Genomic DNA, 17,033 nt, shown 5'->3' with positions numbered 1-17,033 from the left:
GACCCAAGTCATTCCAAAGCCGATTTATTCCAACCCAAGTTATTCCGATATCGATTTCTTCCGACCCAAGTAATATGAAAGCCGATTTCTTCCGACCCAAGTCATTCCGAAAGCCAAATTATTCCGACCCAAGTCATTCCGAAGCCGACTTATTCCGACCCAAGTTATTCCGATATCAATTTCTTTCGACCCAAGTAATCCGAAAGCCGATTTCTTCCAATCCAAGTCATTTCGAAAGCCGATTTCTTCCGACCCAAGTCATTCTGAAACCCGATTTGGGCCGACTTCACCTTATTCCGTTCCAACCCAAATTCACCCAACCTAGATACCCGCGACCCAGTTCCGAGATCTCCTCACCTAGTTGAACCCGACCCAAGTTCACCCGACCCACCCAGTTCCGACCCATGACACACTCTCACCCAGATTATTCCGATCCAAATTATTCCGATCCAAATCATTCCGACCCAGCTTGGGTCGATCCAAACCCAGCCAGTGACCTAGATTGACACCTATAATTTGCATAGATATATGTTCTACAAATTTTGAAATCCAAAATCAAAGCCTAACTGATGACTTAATTAAACTTGAATATTTTAGTATATGAATTGCAAAAATAATTTACCTAGAAGATTTTAGTGAATTTGCAAGGAAAAAACTCCCATGAAATCGCTTCTTTCAAGTCTAACAGAGAGTTGCACTGACACCTTTGGTAGATGAAGAGTTTGAGTGAAGTTTTAAGTTTGTAGAGGACGTTGCGTTTTGTGGCGCCACTTTGTGGTTGCCAGAGAAGCAAACTAAATGGTGCGTTTTCCTTTAGTTCACAATAAGCCAAACCATTGCTTTTTGGGCTTTGAGTGTTAATGCACTACGATTGGGCCCCTACCTTAACCATTACCTAAAACGAATGTACTTCAACACACCCAATGGGGCCAACATTACAATTGAACTTTAGTACTTGAGAACCATTTTTGGAAATGGAACATAACATTGATACATTTAGGTTATATTTTTTGCTATTTTTCCAGTTAAAGATTAGTTTAATGGTTGGGCAAAGGTCAACCCACAACTGTACCAATTGAAAGTGTACCTTTTTGTTTGTAAATTTTGGTTAGTTCCTTCCAATATGACACTAATAAGCCATTGTCAAATTTTGAAAGTAAAATTACACATATGCCCTTACATTAACTAATTAACCCTTATTTTGTTGTACTAATAATGTGGACTCAAAAAACAAAAAAAAGAAATATTCTTACTGCCATACTTAAGGATTCCCACCAATTTCGAGGTCTAACCTCTCAACATCCCAATCAAAAACCAATTCATCAGTTCACTTTGGATTGATCATAACTAATCATCAAACCCCCCCTCCCCTCCCTAAACCAGAACCCAAACCCTCAAAAAAACATCTATCTCTTCCATCAAAGCTCATTCTTAGTCTCCACTCTCTCCATCTTTTTTCTCCTTCTGTTCATCTTCTTCACTCTCTTAAATTTCTTCCATCTCCCCATCTTCTCACCAAAAGTGAAAGATGATAAACATTCAACCACTAAAAAATGCAGCCTCTACTGCAAAAACGAAGGAGGAAAAGTTTATATGCATAGATCTCGCAAATTCTATTTCGGATGAAAGCCCTTATGCTTGGAAGATGTTCTACTCCGGCGAAACATCCTGAGCACCAAATCCTTCAAAGCGTTGGAGAAAGTGATGAAAATGGTTGATGAAGTGTTTAACACCCCTTCTTGTAAGTCCCCTGAATCTAAACCTAAAACTAAGATATCTGTTGAAATATCGAAGGGTAAGGGGGTGAAAATAGGTGACCTAACACTGAGCATGAGAAGGAGAAAATTATGGCAACCCCTCTAAAAAAACCACCAATTTTCTGCGGATTGAGGGCATTAGGTTCCAATAAAACTTCTGCACCCAAAGGAAGGGAAAATAAAAGGTCGTTGAGATGAAAATAGAGGTCGATAGTGAATCCAATGAAAAATATGAGTTGCCTTGGGAGGGGATGTCTATCCGGAAAGCTGATTTTGTAGAGGAGGGGAATTATCGTGATATGTTCTATGGAGGATGAAGATGGCAAACTTCACCTTTTTAAAGTCTATAAAGACTATTAAGAGGACTTTGATGATGATGGCCCTGAAATCCCTCTGAGTCCCTATCGTGAAGGGGAGGAACTATATCCCAATCATCATGCTTTCCTATTATTGCGCAAAGGAACTCAAAAATGTTCCTGATGATATTTTGTGATCTTCATCTTATCTTTTTCTTTAGTCTGGGATGATAATGTGTTGGTGGTACATGATGATTTATTGTTATCATTTGACGTTGTTACAAATAATATGTTAATCTATACTGAATTAGAAAACAAAAAAAAACTTCATAGCTTTAACAAAGATGGCATTGTCACAAGGAGAGAGTAATGATCAATTAAGTTATTAACTGGCATAATATCTTGCCACACTTGTATTATGGTAGGTAAAGTTCGTAAAATATAGGACTTAATACACCTTTTAGATTGTGCACAAGCAATATTGGAAATGGAAAACTAATTTTCATGTGTTGGTTGAAATTGTCTAATGTGTTTATGGTGTTTAGTTTATTGGACGAGACTCTTAATTGCGATTATGCTTTATAGGTTGGATGTCAATTTTGTAGTTTCTGTATATATTTGTTGAATCATAAAAACTGAATGTTGGGGAGTGTAAGTATCTGCCTTTATATAGCCCTGGGGTTGATTATCGTCTGCTGTTTTTGGTTTTTGACAACAAGTAATTTGATTTAGTTCCATTTGCATCAAATTACTAAGCTCGTTGTCCTGTATTTCCCGAGTGCTAAAAAATTAGGAGGAGATATGACCTCTGGAATACCTGGACTCCAATGTTGTGTTGTAATGAGATGGCTACAAAGGTGTAGCTTGAAAACTCCTAGAGTTTTCTGTTTAACTTAGCGAAACTATGTCATCAAATTGATTGTTTGAGTTGTTATTACTTGAAAAATCAAGTGTTCTACATATTTTTCTTGCCTGTTATCTGTTTGGGTAGTGGCTATTTGGGTAGTGGTCGGTAAATTTAGTAAAAGATAGGCCTTAATACACCTTTTAGATTACCTTTTAGATTGTGTACAAGCAATCTTGGAAATGAAAAACCAAGGCCTTGTTTTCTTCTTAATAGTTCATCAAGCTAGATATCAAGGTGGTTGTTATTACAAGCTCTGATAAAGGCCATGTCACATGTGTTTAGGATTAGCATAACAAGAAATTCTATAACTATGGAAGTGCATCTATTAGTGATTGGAATACGTAGGTTTAGAATAAACATTGCCACACCACTCTTTGATATAACAAAATAGTTTGAATTTGGGGCCGTTCGAGTCAAGCTTGAGGAACCTGTGTTATACATCTATAAATAATTTAAATAGCTGCAAATGAATTATAGTCCTAACGAAGGTTGCGTAGAGTTGATATTTGTAATTTGGATACTACATTTAATAAGTGGAAAGTGGAGAGGGATTGCATAATTAGACATCATTTTTAATCTCATTTTGTGTGTCTTCTTGTAATTAGAATACTTCCCACAATAGCTGCTTAATGGAGACAACTCCAGAATCATCAACTTCTCCATCCTCCATGCTAACTGAAACGTAGGAACTACTCATTTTTTTGCTTTTTTTCCCGTGATGTAAGAAGAGATATTTATCTCTTACTTTAGTATGGTGCTATGTGTGTAAGTACCATGTGTAAGTGAACGTTTATTTGGGGTGAACAATAAAACTTGAGCAGCTACTTCCTCTCGTTTGTAAATGTCTAACTAGGTGATGGTTTTGGAAATTAAAACTATGAATTTTAATGTTTGCATCTTTTGGCTCCAAAAATAAGACAATGTTTACAAGGTGTTGGTTTTGTAAAACTACGATTTTGCTTAAATCAATTATGCTAATACTTTAGTTATTCATCACCATTTTCCCCAACTTTGAAGTCTTGCACTAACAAAAATTATGTACATGTTATAACCATTAAAGAACGGATGAAGTATCACATTAACCCAAAAAAAAATACTTCGTCCAAAATTTAGGCCTTGTTTGGTTGTATATAGGAAGTCATACTTCCTAGGAAGTTATTTTTTCCATGTATTTGAAATTCCTAGGAAGTGTAAAATTGTGTTTGGTTGATAATGGGAAGTAGAACTTCCTATGGGAAGCTCTACTTACCTAGGGGGGCCTAGGTAAGTAACTTCCTCCATTTTGGAGGAAGTAGAACTTCCTAAGAAGTGCAAATTCCCATGATTTTGCCAACCAAACAACTTCATATACTTTTACTTCATAGGAATTTGTACTTCCCATGATTTATTTTGTCAACCAAACAAGGTCTTAGGGCCTGTTCTCTTCGGCATAAAACAGCTGAACTGAACTGAACTGAACTGAACTGAACTTATCAAAGCTGAACTGAACTGAACTGAACTTATCGGAGCTGAACTGAACTGAACTGAACTTATCAGAGCTGAACTGAACTGAACTGAACTGAACTGAACTGAACTGAACTGAACTGAACTGAACTGAATTGAATTGAATTAAATTGAATTGAATTATATTACATTGAAATAAATTGAATGTAATAAATATATAAATAATATTTTAAACAATAATAATATGAATATTAAATAATAATTATAATGATAAGTAATAATAATGAATAATAATAATAGTAGTATTTTGAATATCTTTAAATGATAGTTATAAATAATAATATTAATAATCATAAATTAATAATAATAACAATTAATGATAGTAATGATAATTAATAATAATTATTTTATATTATTTGTATTAATATATTAATACTTGACGATGATATATAATAACAATAATATCTAAGAAGTAAATTAATATTACTATTTTAATAATTAGATTTAATAATTTAAAAATATTTAGTAATAAAAATAATGATTGGGTTGGACCGCGAAAATTACATCAAAAACCGTCTTGACGCGATTTGATTGGTTTATGGGCTAAAAAAAGTGGGTTTATTTGTGCTTTGACCTAAACCATGTTCCTCCTAATAATAATAGTAATAATAATTAGTAAAGCTATAATAAAAAATATATATAGAAACAACAACAACAACAACAATAATAATAATAATAATAATAATAATAATAATACTTAATAGTAATGATATATATTTAAATAATAATAATAATAATAATAATAATAATAGTAATTAGTAAAATAAATTATACCAACATAATAATAATAATATTTAACAAAATGATTATAAAAGAATAGAGCTGAACTGAACTGAACTGAACTGAACTGATCTGAACTGAACTGAACTTATTGGAGCTGAACTGAACTGAACTGAACTTATTGGAGCTGAACTGAACTGAACTGAACTTATTAGAGCTGAACTGAACTGAACTGAACTGAACTGAACTGAAAATAAGCTGGGGAGAACAGGCCCTTAGACACGGTCAATTTCAATGATTAAATTGTGCAGATTTGGAGGATTGTGTGTCATAACGCATGGGCCAACACCTAGTAAAACAAAAAAAAAAAAGCTACTTAAGGAATAATAGCTGTGATTTAGTTACAACAAGTAACAACCTCTGATAAAAAAGAAATGTTGAGAAATATGTGAATAATCTTCTTAACATTATATTTAAAGACGTTAACTGAAGTCTTGCAAATACTCAAATGAGCTCAATTTTTGTTGAGACAAATTTCAAGGCCGTCGGTTGGCAATGGATGTGAAAAATAGTTTATCCTCGCATTAGGATTAAGCAGTTCCCACCTGCAAGGATATTGCAAAATCTTCAATAATGTGAATAATTTTTTTTAAAGATATTGGAATTATTGTTATGACTTTACCAATTCAGCATGCGATCAACCATTTATCGAGAAAAGACAGGTAAAAGATCGAAAAGGTGTGTTAGCTTACTTATATCCAACGGACAAGTGATGAAGGAAAACAGCTAAACTCAATCGAGCAAGCATATATCCCGGACAAGATCTTGGACCTCCCCCAAATGGAAGATATGTTCCATTCTTTGGCCGCATCTGCATGAATTCTTAGTATCATTATTAATATGTTAGAGAGATTCAGCGCATTTTGTTTTTGCTCATGTGCAATCTAAGAAATTTTCCGGGAATCACTTATCCAAGACAACTCATAGCTAAACACGCTTAATTTTGGAGTAACTTAGGAAATGAGCTGCCAAATCACGGTTTGTGTCTGGACCAGCTAAGCACGCCACAAGCATATATCATTCCTTCTTGATTTGTGTGCCAATAATAGATGGTGGATGTACAGTGAAACGTAGATCTCTATTATATAAGCCAAGGGAGGAGCTATGGTGTCCCCCTTTAAAGAGTCCTTTTTGTCATTAGTTAAATATATAATTGGATATTCAAATCTTCTTCAATATATCCTTTCCTAATTTAAAGATGGAGTCAAAATTCTAATGATAAATTAAACCAAATAAGCATTAGTAAATTAACTTAACACAATTAGAAAAATGGTTATTCAATTAAAAAAAAATATAAATTTAAATTAACGGTATTTTCACCAGGTACCCCTGTACTTTATCAAAATTCATGGGGTACCCCTAATTTTAAAAAAAATGCACCAGGTATCCTTATTATTTTCACAAAATGCATGAAATGCGCTTAATGACTAACGGTGTTAAATTTTCGTTAGTCATTAGGGTTAATTAGCTCCTATAACCCTAATTAACCCCTCTAATCCTATTCCTAATCCTAAAAGTAACCCTAACCCCCTAACACCTAACCCTCACCTTAAACCCTAACTCTAATCAACCAACCACCCCTTTCCCCACCCCACCCCTTCCTCCACCCCCCGTAGCCCACCCTCCCCCACCCCCGTTGCCACCCCATCGCCACCCCCTCCCGCACATGCCGCAACCCCTCCTCTGCACCCCGTAGCCCACCCACCCTCGTAGCCACACCTTTTCCCTTCTCTCATCTCGCCGCAAAACAACAATCGCTAAGGTGGGGGACTTTGACGGAAATCGATAGGGGGGTGGGGGACTTTGACGGAAATCAACAGGGGTGGGGAAGGGATCGGAGTTCGCAGAAATCGACGGGGATAAGGAGGGGAGTTCGACGGAAATCGATAAGATGAGGGAGGGGACTTTAACGGAAATCGACGGGGTGGGGGGGAAGTTCGACGGAAATTGATAAGGTGGGGGAGGGGGCTGCGGGGGTAGGGAGGGGGCTGCGGGGGTAGGGGAGCTGCGGGGGGTGGTGGAGGGTGGGGCTACTGGGGTGGGGGAGGGATGGGGGGGAGTTCGACAAAAATTGATATGGTTGGGGAGGGGGGCTGCAGGGGTAGGGGATGGGAGCTGCGGGTGGTGGTGGGAGGGGGGGCTGCTAGGGAGTGGGGGAGGGGTGGTTGATTGGTGGTTAGGGTTTAGGTTAGAATTCAGGATTAAGGTTAGGGGTAGGTGGTAGGATTAGGGATAGGATTAAGGTTTAATTAGGATTTAATAATTAATTAAGGTTAATGACTAACGAAAACTTGACACCGTTAGTAATTAAGGGCATATCATGCATTTTGGAGAAATAAAAAGGGTACATGGTGCATTTTTTTAAAATTAGTGGTACCGCATGAATTTTGAAAAATCACAGGGGTACCTGGTGAAAAAACTCTTAGATTAACTATAAGACCTTATATGTAAATGTTCATTACAATTTCTAATCACTTTACATTCATTTGTGCAACAATACTTATAAATCACATTTCTAAAATTATATTTAGATGAAATTTATTAAGAACAGTCCCAAAAAATCGACGCATGCATAGCTACATAGAAGGCTAGTAGTATATAAAACAAGGAAAAGAATAGAAAAACCTCTCTTAAAATATTGTGATTTACTAACTTTTATGTGGTTAGACATGCTCATCATTCATCAATTAATCAAAAATTTGGTGCATTTGGCTAAAATGAGGTACTTACATCCCATCTATCTGGATTAAAAGTCATGGGGTCCTCGAAATTTGATGGATCAGTGTGGAGGTACCTTAGCCATACAATAACTCTCCAACCTTTTGGAACTAAGTAACCTGCAATATTATATTATTATACTTCTATATAAATTGTCATTTAATAAACTTTGTCAAAACAACTTAATTTTTATTTCCTTCTAATGTAAGGAAATTATATGAAAAGAAAAAATATACTCCGTCTCTTCCATAATATAAGTTCTAATTATGTTTTTACATAGGAATTAAGATAAGTGGAATCTTATTTTACTTTGATAAATAGATTCATTTTCATTAGAAAACACTTACATTGTTTTGTTTTTCTTTTAACAAAAAATAGAAACTGGACATTCATTGTTGTACGATTTCATGTATAGAGGAGTTCAATACAGTAAAAGATCATATTTTGTCATTCGTAATGGTGCATCAGGAGCTAAAATTATGAGGATAATCTGGAAATCAAATTATTTTCATGAGGGTATTTTGGTATAATTATTGATTGAAAATAGACATATGACTTGTATTTTAAGACACTTTATAAGAAAATATATTATAGGAAGGAGGGAGTAGTTGATGTTGTGATAAGAGATACAATTTGTGGGTATATTACTTCCAGACCTTGAAATTCAATATCTTCAGTAGCCTTCCTGAAAACAAAGCCGGAAAGATTTGCCATTCTAATAGTTTCTTCTATGACCTGCAATAAGTTATATTTGATTTTCGTTATTAACAATGGTTTAACTTTAATTTTATTGCTATACTATATTACTAATAATAAACCTATAATCTAATGAAAATGTATATTAAATTGATGATGCTATATTTTGACGTCATAATTCAAGTGACTGAAATGATAATCTTAACAAAAGAAAAGTATAAAAACATTTGGGGAAGCTGATATAACCTTGTTCGTATACTTGAGCTGCATGATATCTTCATATGTTATGTGCCCACCATTCTTTTGTCGTGACATATCCCTGTTCTCTTCCTACAATGTATTTTGAGGATTGTTTTGTTAAATCACTTCTACAAATTAAACTTAGTAATTGTTTGAGCATTTGGTCTTTTAATTGTTTGACATATAAACAAATGATTGTGCAGTATTATGATTTATGAATTATGAGTAATAGTGTAACACTGGTCCCCGTATATACGTAATTAGTCTCTAAAAACACACGTGTTACTACAAGTCTACAACCAGGTACAAATCGTAGTAAGTTTTAGCGGTAGTACAATAGTAATAGCCTAATAGGATGGCAATTCAGTCTGCATGCGATCCTAGTCCATTTCAGTTCGAAGGCAAAGATCAGAGCCAACTTTGACAAAATATAATCTAGACCCGATTTCATTATAAATGTACGACTTCGAGTTGGAGTTGGGTTGGAGTCGAATTGCATAAAAAAATCCATCTGAATCGGACTTTAAGGCAATTTATCCTTTTTATTCTAATTTAACTAATGTATTATGTATGTTTAATATGACTCTAACTTTGATGCAACTGTATTATACTCTCTTCATCCTTTATTAGTTTACCCATATTCCTTTTTAGGATGTCCCTTATTAGTTTACCCCTTTCTTTTATTTATATATTTAGAATGGGACCACTAACTTTTCGTTACACATACATTCAACTTTAATATAAAATAATAGTTTCTCTTTCTTTCTATAACCCACAATATTATTTCTCCTAAAACTTTGTGCGAAAGAAAGAGCTAAATTAATAAAGACGGAAAAGAGTATAAGATTTTTCAATTGAAGATATGATTGTAAAAAATAATAATAATGCCCCGCAAGCATCCCCCACCCACTTACAACCCCACCAACAGTCCCTCACCCACCTCCCTCCACCCCCACCAGCAGCCCCCACTCCAACCATCTGCAACCACCACGAGCAAGCCGGGAAAAAAATTGAGGCAATCCACCGGGAAACATCCGACTTCGACGTTTTTGCCATGGTAGAAACGTCCAGCCTGGATGTTTTCACGATGGTGGAAAAATCCTGTATAGATGTTTCCACCATGCGGTGGATTATCGCCCCAATTTTTTCGGTTTGCTCGTGGCGGTTTGCGTGGTTTTGGTGATGGTGTGCGTGGCCTCGGTGGGGGTTTGCGTGGTTTTGGTGGTGGTTGTGGGAATGGAACTGGTGGTTGTGGAAAATAAACAAAAAAAAATAAAAAGGTAAAGTTGAAAATGTTTGATAAGAGCGAGGTGATTTTATGTAATTTTAAGGCAATATTCCCAATGTGGTCCCCCTTTCCTTATCTCCTTTTCCCTCCTGTACAATGTACCTCACGCAGAAATGCAGTGTGCCTTTATGTTGGGCTTTTATCAGGCTATAAAATTGCAACTTGTATTTTTTTCCTCCAAAACCTTTAGGGACCAGGCTGATCATGCCCTTTAAAAGGTCCGCCAGTGGCTGTTACCTGAATGTTTCTAACAAAGATGATAGCAAAATTAATTATGCAATTACGTACCTGAAGCTTTTGAAGAACATGTGGAGATTTGGCTACAAAGTAGAGAGACCATGTTACTAGAAAAGCAACTGCAATATGACCATTGTGGATAGTGCTCACAATATTATCCAAAACTTCTTCCTCACTTAATTGTCTCCCTTCTTTATCCTTCATTTGCATCAAACCATGTATGAGATCACTTGTAGTTTCTGACCCTTCTCCATTATTGTTATTTTGCCTCCTTTTCTCTATCTCCTCCTTGAATTTCATGGTTATCTTCTTCCGACACTAGATATAAATCATAGACACATGAACATGCAGATCAGGTCATTGTAAGTCCACAAGTATATTATTCTTCATTAAGTCCTATAAATAGTTTAGATGGGCTAAAGGATTAATTAAGGGCTTATTCGTTCCTCAAACGAATCTCAACAAATGTATTTTTATTTTGTGGCTCTCTCAACATCAAAAACAAACACACTCACAAATGGATTATAAAGTTAGTATGACTACCTAAGCAAATACGAGTAATTTGAATTCTTTATATTAATTTTCAAATCTCAAACAATAGTTGAAACTCACATGATATCAGTGGCGGACCTAGAAGGGGACATGGGGGTACAGCTGTATCCCCAAATTCAAAAAAAAAAATCAGTTTTAAAAAAAAAAAAAAATTTAAAAAAAATTAAAAAAAAATCGCGCAGCGAGCGTTTCCAACTTCCAAGTTTCATTCTTTCTTTTCTCACGCAGCAGACTCCTCTTTCTTCTCCCTCTTCTCTCTCCTCTCTCTTCTCTCCTCTCTCCTCTCTCCTCTCTCTCTCTCTCTCTCACATAATAACGGCCGTCGGCCGACACGCCGCCCGCCGGTGGCCTAATTCGCTGAACTCACGCCGGTCACCGGTGCCGCGGTGGCCTATTTCGCAGAACTCAAGCCACTGATTCGCAAATCGCAGCTTTGTTCTTGTAAGTTCTTAGTTCTTAGACTCTTAGTTCTTACTTCTTAGTTCTAATTTCAGATTTTTCATCTTATCTAAGTTTATATATTGTTAGATTCTTAATTTAATTGAAATATTTGGATGTAAATTGCTGAATTTGAACATTGGTGATTAATTAGTTAGGGTTTATACTTTTGTTTTCTGATTTCAGATTTTTTATCTTTTCTACGTTTATATATTGTTAGATTCTTAATTTAATTGAATATTTAGATGTAAATTGTTGAATTTGAACATTGTTGATGAATTAGTTAGGGTTTACTTATGTATGACTATGGATATTTTGGTTGTAAGACTTATGTATTGAACTTTTTTTATGAACTTTTTTCTACTATTTTTGTGTTTGTTGTACGTCCGTAACTCCGTATCCCCATATTCAAATTCCTGGGTCCGCCACTGCATGATATGAGACAATTTGGGTATAAGTGGATTGCGAAAAGTTCATAGTCCGATCTAATTCATTCAAACTTGTCAGACTACTGGACTAAAAAAATTATTAACTTGACTTAGACTCAAATTTCTCGAGTCTGAATATTTTCGGACTGGACTTGGACTCACTCCTTTAGGATCCAAAAATTCCAATTCAAAAATATCTTAATTAGCATGGATTCGTTGGCACTCCCTTCAATCCTTATTAATATTCCTAGTTGAAAACTTGGCACTAATTGGAATAACATAGAATCTTCTAAATTTTTATTCAATATATAAGAAAAACAAATATGATTATATGGCATCTTATTTGATTTGTCTCAGTTATTACTTTGATAAAATCAAATTTTATAATTTTTAAGAATACATAATTACAAATATCTATCTCTATTATATAAGCCAAGGGAGGAGGTGTGGTGTCCTCTTTTGAAGTGCCTAAAATACCCTTAATGATCTAATTAATGGAATGAAAAAAATTACAAAAGCAAATCATTTAAAAATTCTCATTCCAACTTGCCATTTCAAACAAGTTTAAAATGGTATATGCATCAAATACTTCAATCAAAAATTAAAGGGACAAAATATTTATACCTTATAAAAAAGATGGCATACATAATGTGCACATGAAAAGTCTGAACATTCACTACCTTTGATACTCTTTAATTTAGTTAAACCAACTCATTATTTTTGTTCTTTTTGTTCAATATTCATTCACAAAAAATAATGTTAACAATCACTCACAACCTTTTTATTTTTTTACATTAGAGAATTAATATATCTAAATTCATCTAACTGCTAAATTTTTCACATTTAAGTTTAATCATAAATAAAGTACGAATGGAGTATCTAATAGAATAACAAATTTTGAAATTAACGCACGCATCGCGTGCATATGAAGGCTAGTACTAATATATTAAAAGGCGTGCGTAAACCAGGAACGGTGCCACGTGGCGCTCTCCCAAGGGAGTTTTAGTTCATGTAATCCATGTACAATTAAAAAAATTAGAAATTGCATAGTATAGGTTTTGATCCCGTGACCTCAGTTCATGTACTAAAGTTTTAACCACTAGACCAAGTTGTATTTTAGTGATATCATATCAAAGTACAATATTAATAAATGAAAATTTTCTTACCCGGGGCATAGCCCGGGCCTAATAACTAGTTTATAGTTAAAGATAGGCATCGATAAATGTATAAGTCAAACTCGAAACTTTGATAATGACCGGATAGAATATTGTATGTGAAGTATGGACTTTTCAACATTAATTACCTCTTCAAATTTTCCTAGTTGGCGTCTGATTTTTCATTTACCCTCCAAAGTGAAAAGTGTAGAGTTACTTTACTATTTGTGCCTTTTGTTACATAAAAACATAATTTGATAAATCTCTAACCCTAATGCCTAGTATCCGACCTGGTCATCTTCCTCATTAGTGTCTACTAAATTTTTGATTAGTCTGGATTTGGACTCCAGAAAATTTTTTATACTGGATTGATATGGACTTTAAAGAAAGTTTAGATAAAGTTTAGATCGGATTTGGGCTCAAATTTTTCGAGTCCAAAAGGTTTTAGACTGAATTTGAATTTGGCAAAGTTTAATATAGTCCAGCCAATATACACCCAGGAAATAACAAGCACACACTAACACTTCGTTCAGGCAACAATACAAAAATATTAAAAGGCGTACGTGACAATATTAAAAGGCGTATGTGACAATATATACACGCCATGTGGCACCTCTTTAACTCCACTAGAATTGTCCAATGTGTACATAAGTCATGTTAATTAATAAAAGTAAAACTAGCTTGTAACAAGATTTGAACCCGTGACTTATTTTTGCTATTATATATGACATATTACAATCTCAACCAACTTTTAATCATGCTTTAAGTATTCACATTATTAAATTTTGTACCTTTTAAATGTTGAGTTTTCCTTAACATATTTTAGTGTCAAAGGAAAAAAATGCATATCAAGTTCGGAAATACAATTCCAATCCGGGACAACACCCGGGCCCAAATACTAGCTATAAATAATGATAATATGTAACAAGACCCAACTTAATTGATAAATGATGATGTTGCTGTTTAGGGATCGGAGATTCTTAAGTCGTCAAATCTACAAGCTAAGATTGAGAAGGAACATGTTCAGGGCATAAGAATCTTGCTTTAATGTTTTTACTTTACAGCATATTGACAATCAATGTATGTACAAGTTCTTTGTTCTCTCATGCAATTGGAACAATAGATTTACAGTTATATCTTGAGCAGCTTTGTTGTCACTATATAAGATGATAGGATTCGGAATGAAACATCCTAAATCTCCAAGAACACCTTTAATTTAATCCATACAATGTCACTTATAGTCTTGGATGCCTCTATATTACTTAGATTCAGCCGAGGCTTCGGAAACAGTTTGATGCTTCTTTGTTTTTAAAGAAACCAAGCACCCTCTTAGGAAGACACGTTATCCTATTCCTACCCAGTCAGAATCACAATAAGTTTGAAATGAGCCTGCTGTTGGATAAAAAATCACCCAATAATTGTTCTTTTGAGGTTTAAGAAAATATGTAGAGTTGCAGCAAGGTGAGGTTTTCTTAGGTAGTTCATGAACTGGTTTAATTGCTGGACACTAATGAAAATGCTAGCTTTTATAAGATTAAGGTAGAGTAGGTGGCCAATTAATCTTCTATAGATCTCGGGACCTTCTAAAACCTCTCCTTCTTTTGAGGAAAGCTTCAAGCCTTGAGGGAGAGAAGTGAGAGCTTCTTTGCAATCCATCATACTAGTGTTTGAGAGAATATCAAATATGTATGTTCTTTGATTAGAAGTGTCCATGATGTATTCTGGAGACTTTTATACCTAGAAAGTACCTAAGTTCCCCCAAATCTTTTATGGTGAAAGCTTTATCCAAGGCTTGCTTGAGACTGTCAATAGCCTCATGACCATCTTCTCTAGCAGGGGCGGATTTACAGGCGGTACAGTGGGTAAAACTATACCCCCATTCCCCAAAACTTTTTTGAAGAAAATAAAAGCAAAAGGGTAAAAAAAAAAAAAAAGAAGTTACATTGTATCCCTATCTTCCTCACGCGTCGCTCTCTTTCTCTCTCCTCTAGGCTCTCTATCATTCATAACGTTATTTTTCCCTCTCCCTCATACTTTTTCCTCTCCAAAATCAACAATGGACACTGAAGGTTCATCGATAATTTGTGCCGGGATCGGTTCTTTTGATAAGGATGAAGAGGGTAATATTGATTACATCAAGGAAGAATTTTGCTTAGGTAAAAATATGCTTTACGAAAAATCCTAATTTGTTTGTGGGAGCTGATTTTTTGTCATTAATTGCTTTAATTATTTGCTGAATTTCGTTTATTTGTTAGATAATTTGAAGGGTTTGTTGAGGTATTTGCGCCACGATGATCCGTCGACTAGGAATGGGGATCTGTTTATATCCTTTGTTCTTTTCTGATTACGGTTGGAGTGTCGCTCGCCGGACACTGCTGACTGCCGCCTGCAGAGGCCGGTCGCCACTAGCCCAGAATGGCAGAACCCTACTGGTTGAGGTATTTTTTTTTTATTTCTGTTAATTTATAAGACTTCTTAATTTTTTAATGGAATTTGGAGATATGATTAGAACTATGTTAGATGTGAACTGATGAATGGAATCTTGATGTGAATCGATATTTTGAATTGAAATAAGAAATTATGAAAATGAAATTTCAATGTTGTGCATTGTGAAATATGGAAATTGAGATTACTTGAATTGAAATTAGAGATTAGAAATTGTGAAATTGAAATAGAGGTTGTCAACTGAAATTAGTTGAATTTGGAATTAGAGGTGTTGTGAAATGTAATTTAAAACAAGGGACTTTGGAATTAATATCTAAAATATGTTTACTTTATACTAGATTTGGAAGATGAAAAAAAAAGTTTACAATCTTTTTGGAAGAGAGGTGGAGGAAAATCACAAAAGTCTTTTAACTCAAGTATTGGCATTGTATTTTGATTTGAATTTTTAGTCGTAAATTCACTCTAATGATTCCGTACCCCCATCCCGTAATTCCTGGATACGCCACTGTTCTCTAGCAATAAGTCATCCAAGTAAACTAATATAAAAGACTTTTTGCCATTGTTAGCCTCGGAGAATAAAGAATAATCTCCTTGGAATATTCATAACCAAGTTGCAGCAAGAAAGCCTTTAGCTCCACATTCCAAGTTCTTGAAGCCTATTTCAAACCATGCAAGCTTCTTTTCAGCTTGCATACTTTGCCTTCTGGGACTGAATAACCTCAAGGAGGTTTCAAATACACCTTCTCTTTAATGTATCCCAGTAAAAAAGCATTGTTAATATTAATATCATGCAAATTCCAGTTCTGAAGTGTAGAATGGGGTATTAACACTTTAATTATTCTACATTTTGCAACAGGAGATAATGGGTGTTCATAGATCTTGTCTTTGAGCTGCTTGTCCCTTAACCACTAACCAGGCCTTCAATATTTCAATTCTACTATTAGGTCTATGCATGACCTTACAAACCCACAGCCCATTTAGATGCTACTGATTTAATTTGTCTCCTGGTGGTAGCTTGGTAACTTCCTATGTGTATGGTTCTCAAGAGCTTCTAGCTCCAATTGCATTGCATCTTTCCACCCTTGATGCTGAAGATCTTGGTTGTAAGTGTCAGTTTAAAATCGTCATGACATTATGCATTGCGTTGATGTATTGATGATGTGATGGTTTTATATAGAGTTTTTCCCTACTTATAAGCTAAAAAGGATGTCAATGCTGCTCTTAGGAGCCATTTTATGCTAACTTTCTCCATCTAGTTGTAGTTTTCTGGTTTGTGTAAAATTGCAGGTTTTAGGAAATTATTTTCCTATTTTCTATTGTTATATGACCGCTACACTGGATTGGAGAGGTTTGATGTTAGTGCCAAGTAGAGGTGGGCATGGGCCGGGCCTGTTCACGGGCTCGGCCCACGACCTTGGAGAAATAGTGGGCCGGGCTGAACCTGAGCCTGTGAGTGGCGGGCCGGGCTTGAAATTTCGAAAATTTGACCACGGCCAGGCCCAAGCCCATGGGCCCGTGCCTCCCACGGGTCGGGCTCGTGTTTTATGATTTTTTTTTTGTATATTTGATAGTTTTAGGCTGAAAAACAAAGGAA

The 17,033-nt window shown here is 35.2% G+C and overlaps 1 protein-coding gene across 1 annotated transcript in view; it reads right to left on the bottom strand.

The window, feature by feature from the left end:
- Positions 1-4,377: 4,377 nt before the first annotated feature.
- The window catches only part of LOC104892787 (beta-amyrin 11-oxidase), a 34,853-nt gene continuing 22,197 nt past the window's right edge, over positions 4,378-17,033 (bottom strand). Inside the window, exons 4-9 of the mRNA XM_010678788.4 lie at positions 10,474-10,740; positions 8,904-8,987; positions 8,618-8,696; positions 7,974-8,080; positions 5,936-6,054; positions 4,378-5,788 (exon numbers count right to left, since the gene is read on the bottom strand). Coding sequence (XP_010677090.3) covers positions 5,698-5,788; positions 5,936-6,054; positions 7,974-8,080; positions 8,618-8,696; positions 8,904-8,987; positions 10,474-10,740 — 747 coding nt within the window. The 3' untranslated portion in view covers positions 4,378-5,697. The remainder of the gene's footprint in view (positions 5,789-5,935; positions 6,055-7,973; positions 8,081-8,617; positions 8,697-8,903; positions 8,988-10,473; positions 10,741-17,033) is intronic.

Source organism: Beta vulgaris, chromosome 5 (assembly GCF_026745355.1).
Source record: "Beta vulgaris subsp. vulgaris cultivar EL10 chromosome 5, EL10.2, whole genome shotgun sequence".
Lineage (NCBI taxonomy): Eukaryota > Viridiplantae > Streptophyta > Magnoliopsida > Caryophyllales > Amaranthaceae > Beta > Beta vulgaris.
Note: the sequence above shows the minus strand (reverse complement) of the source record. Positions and strands in the feature narration are given on the sequence as shown.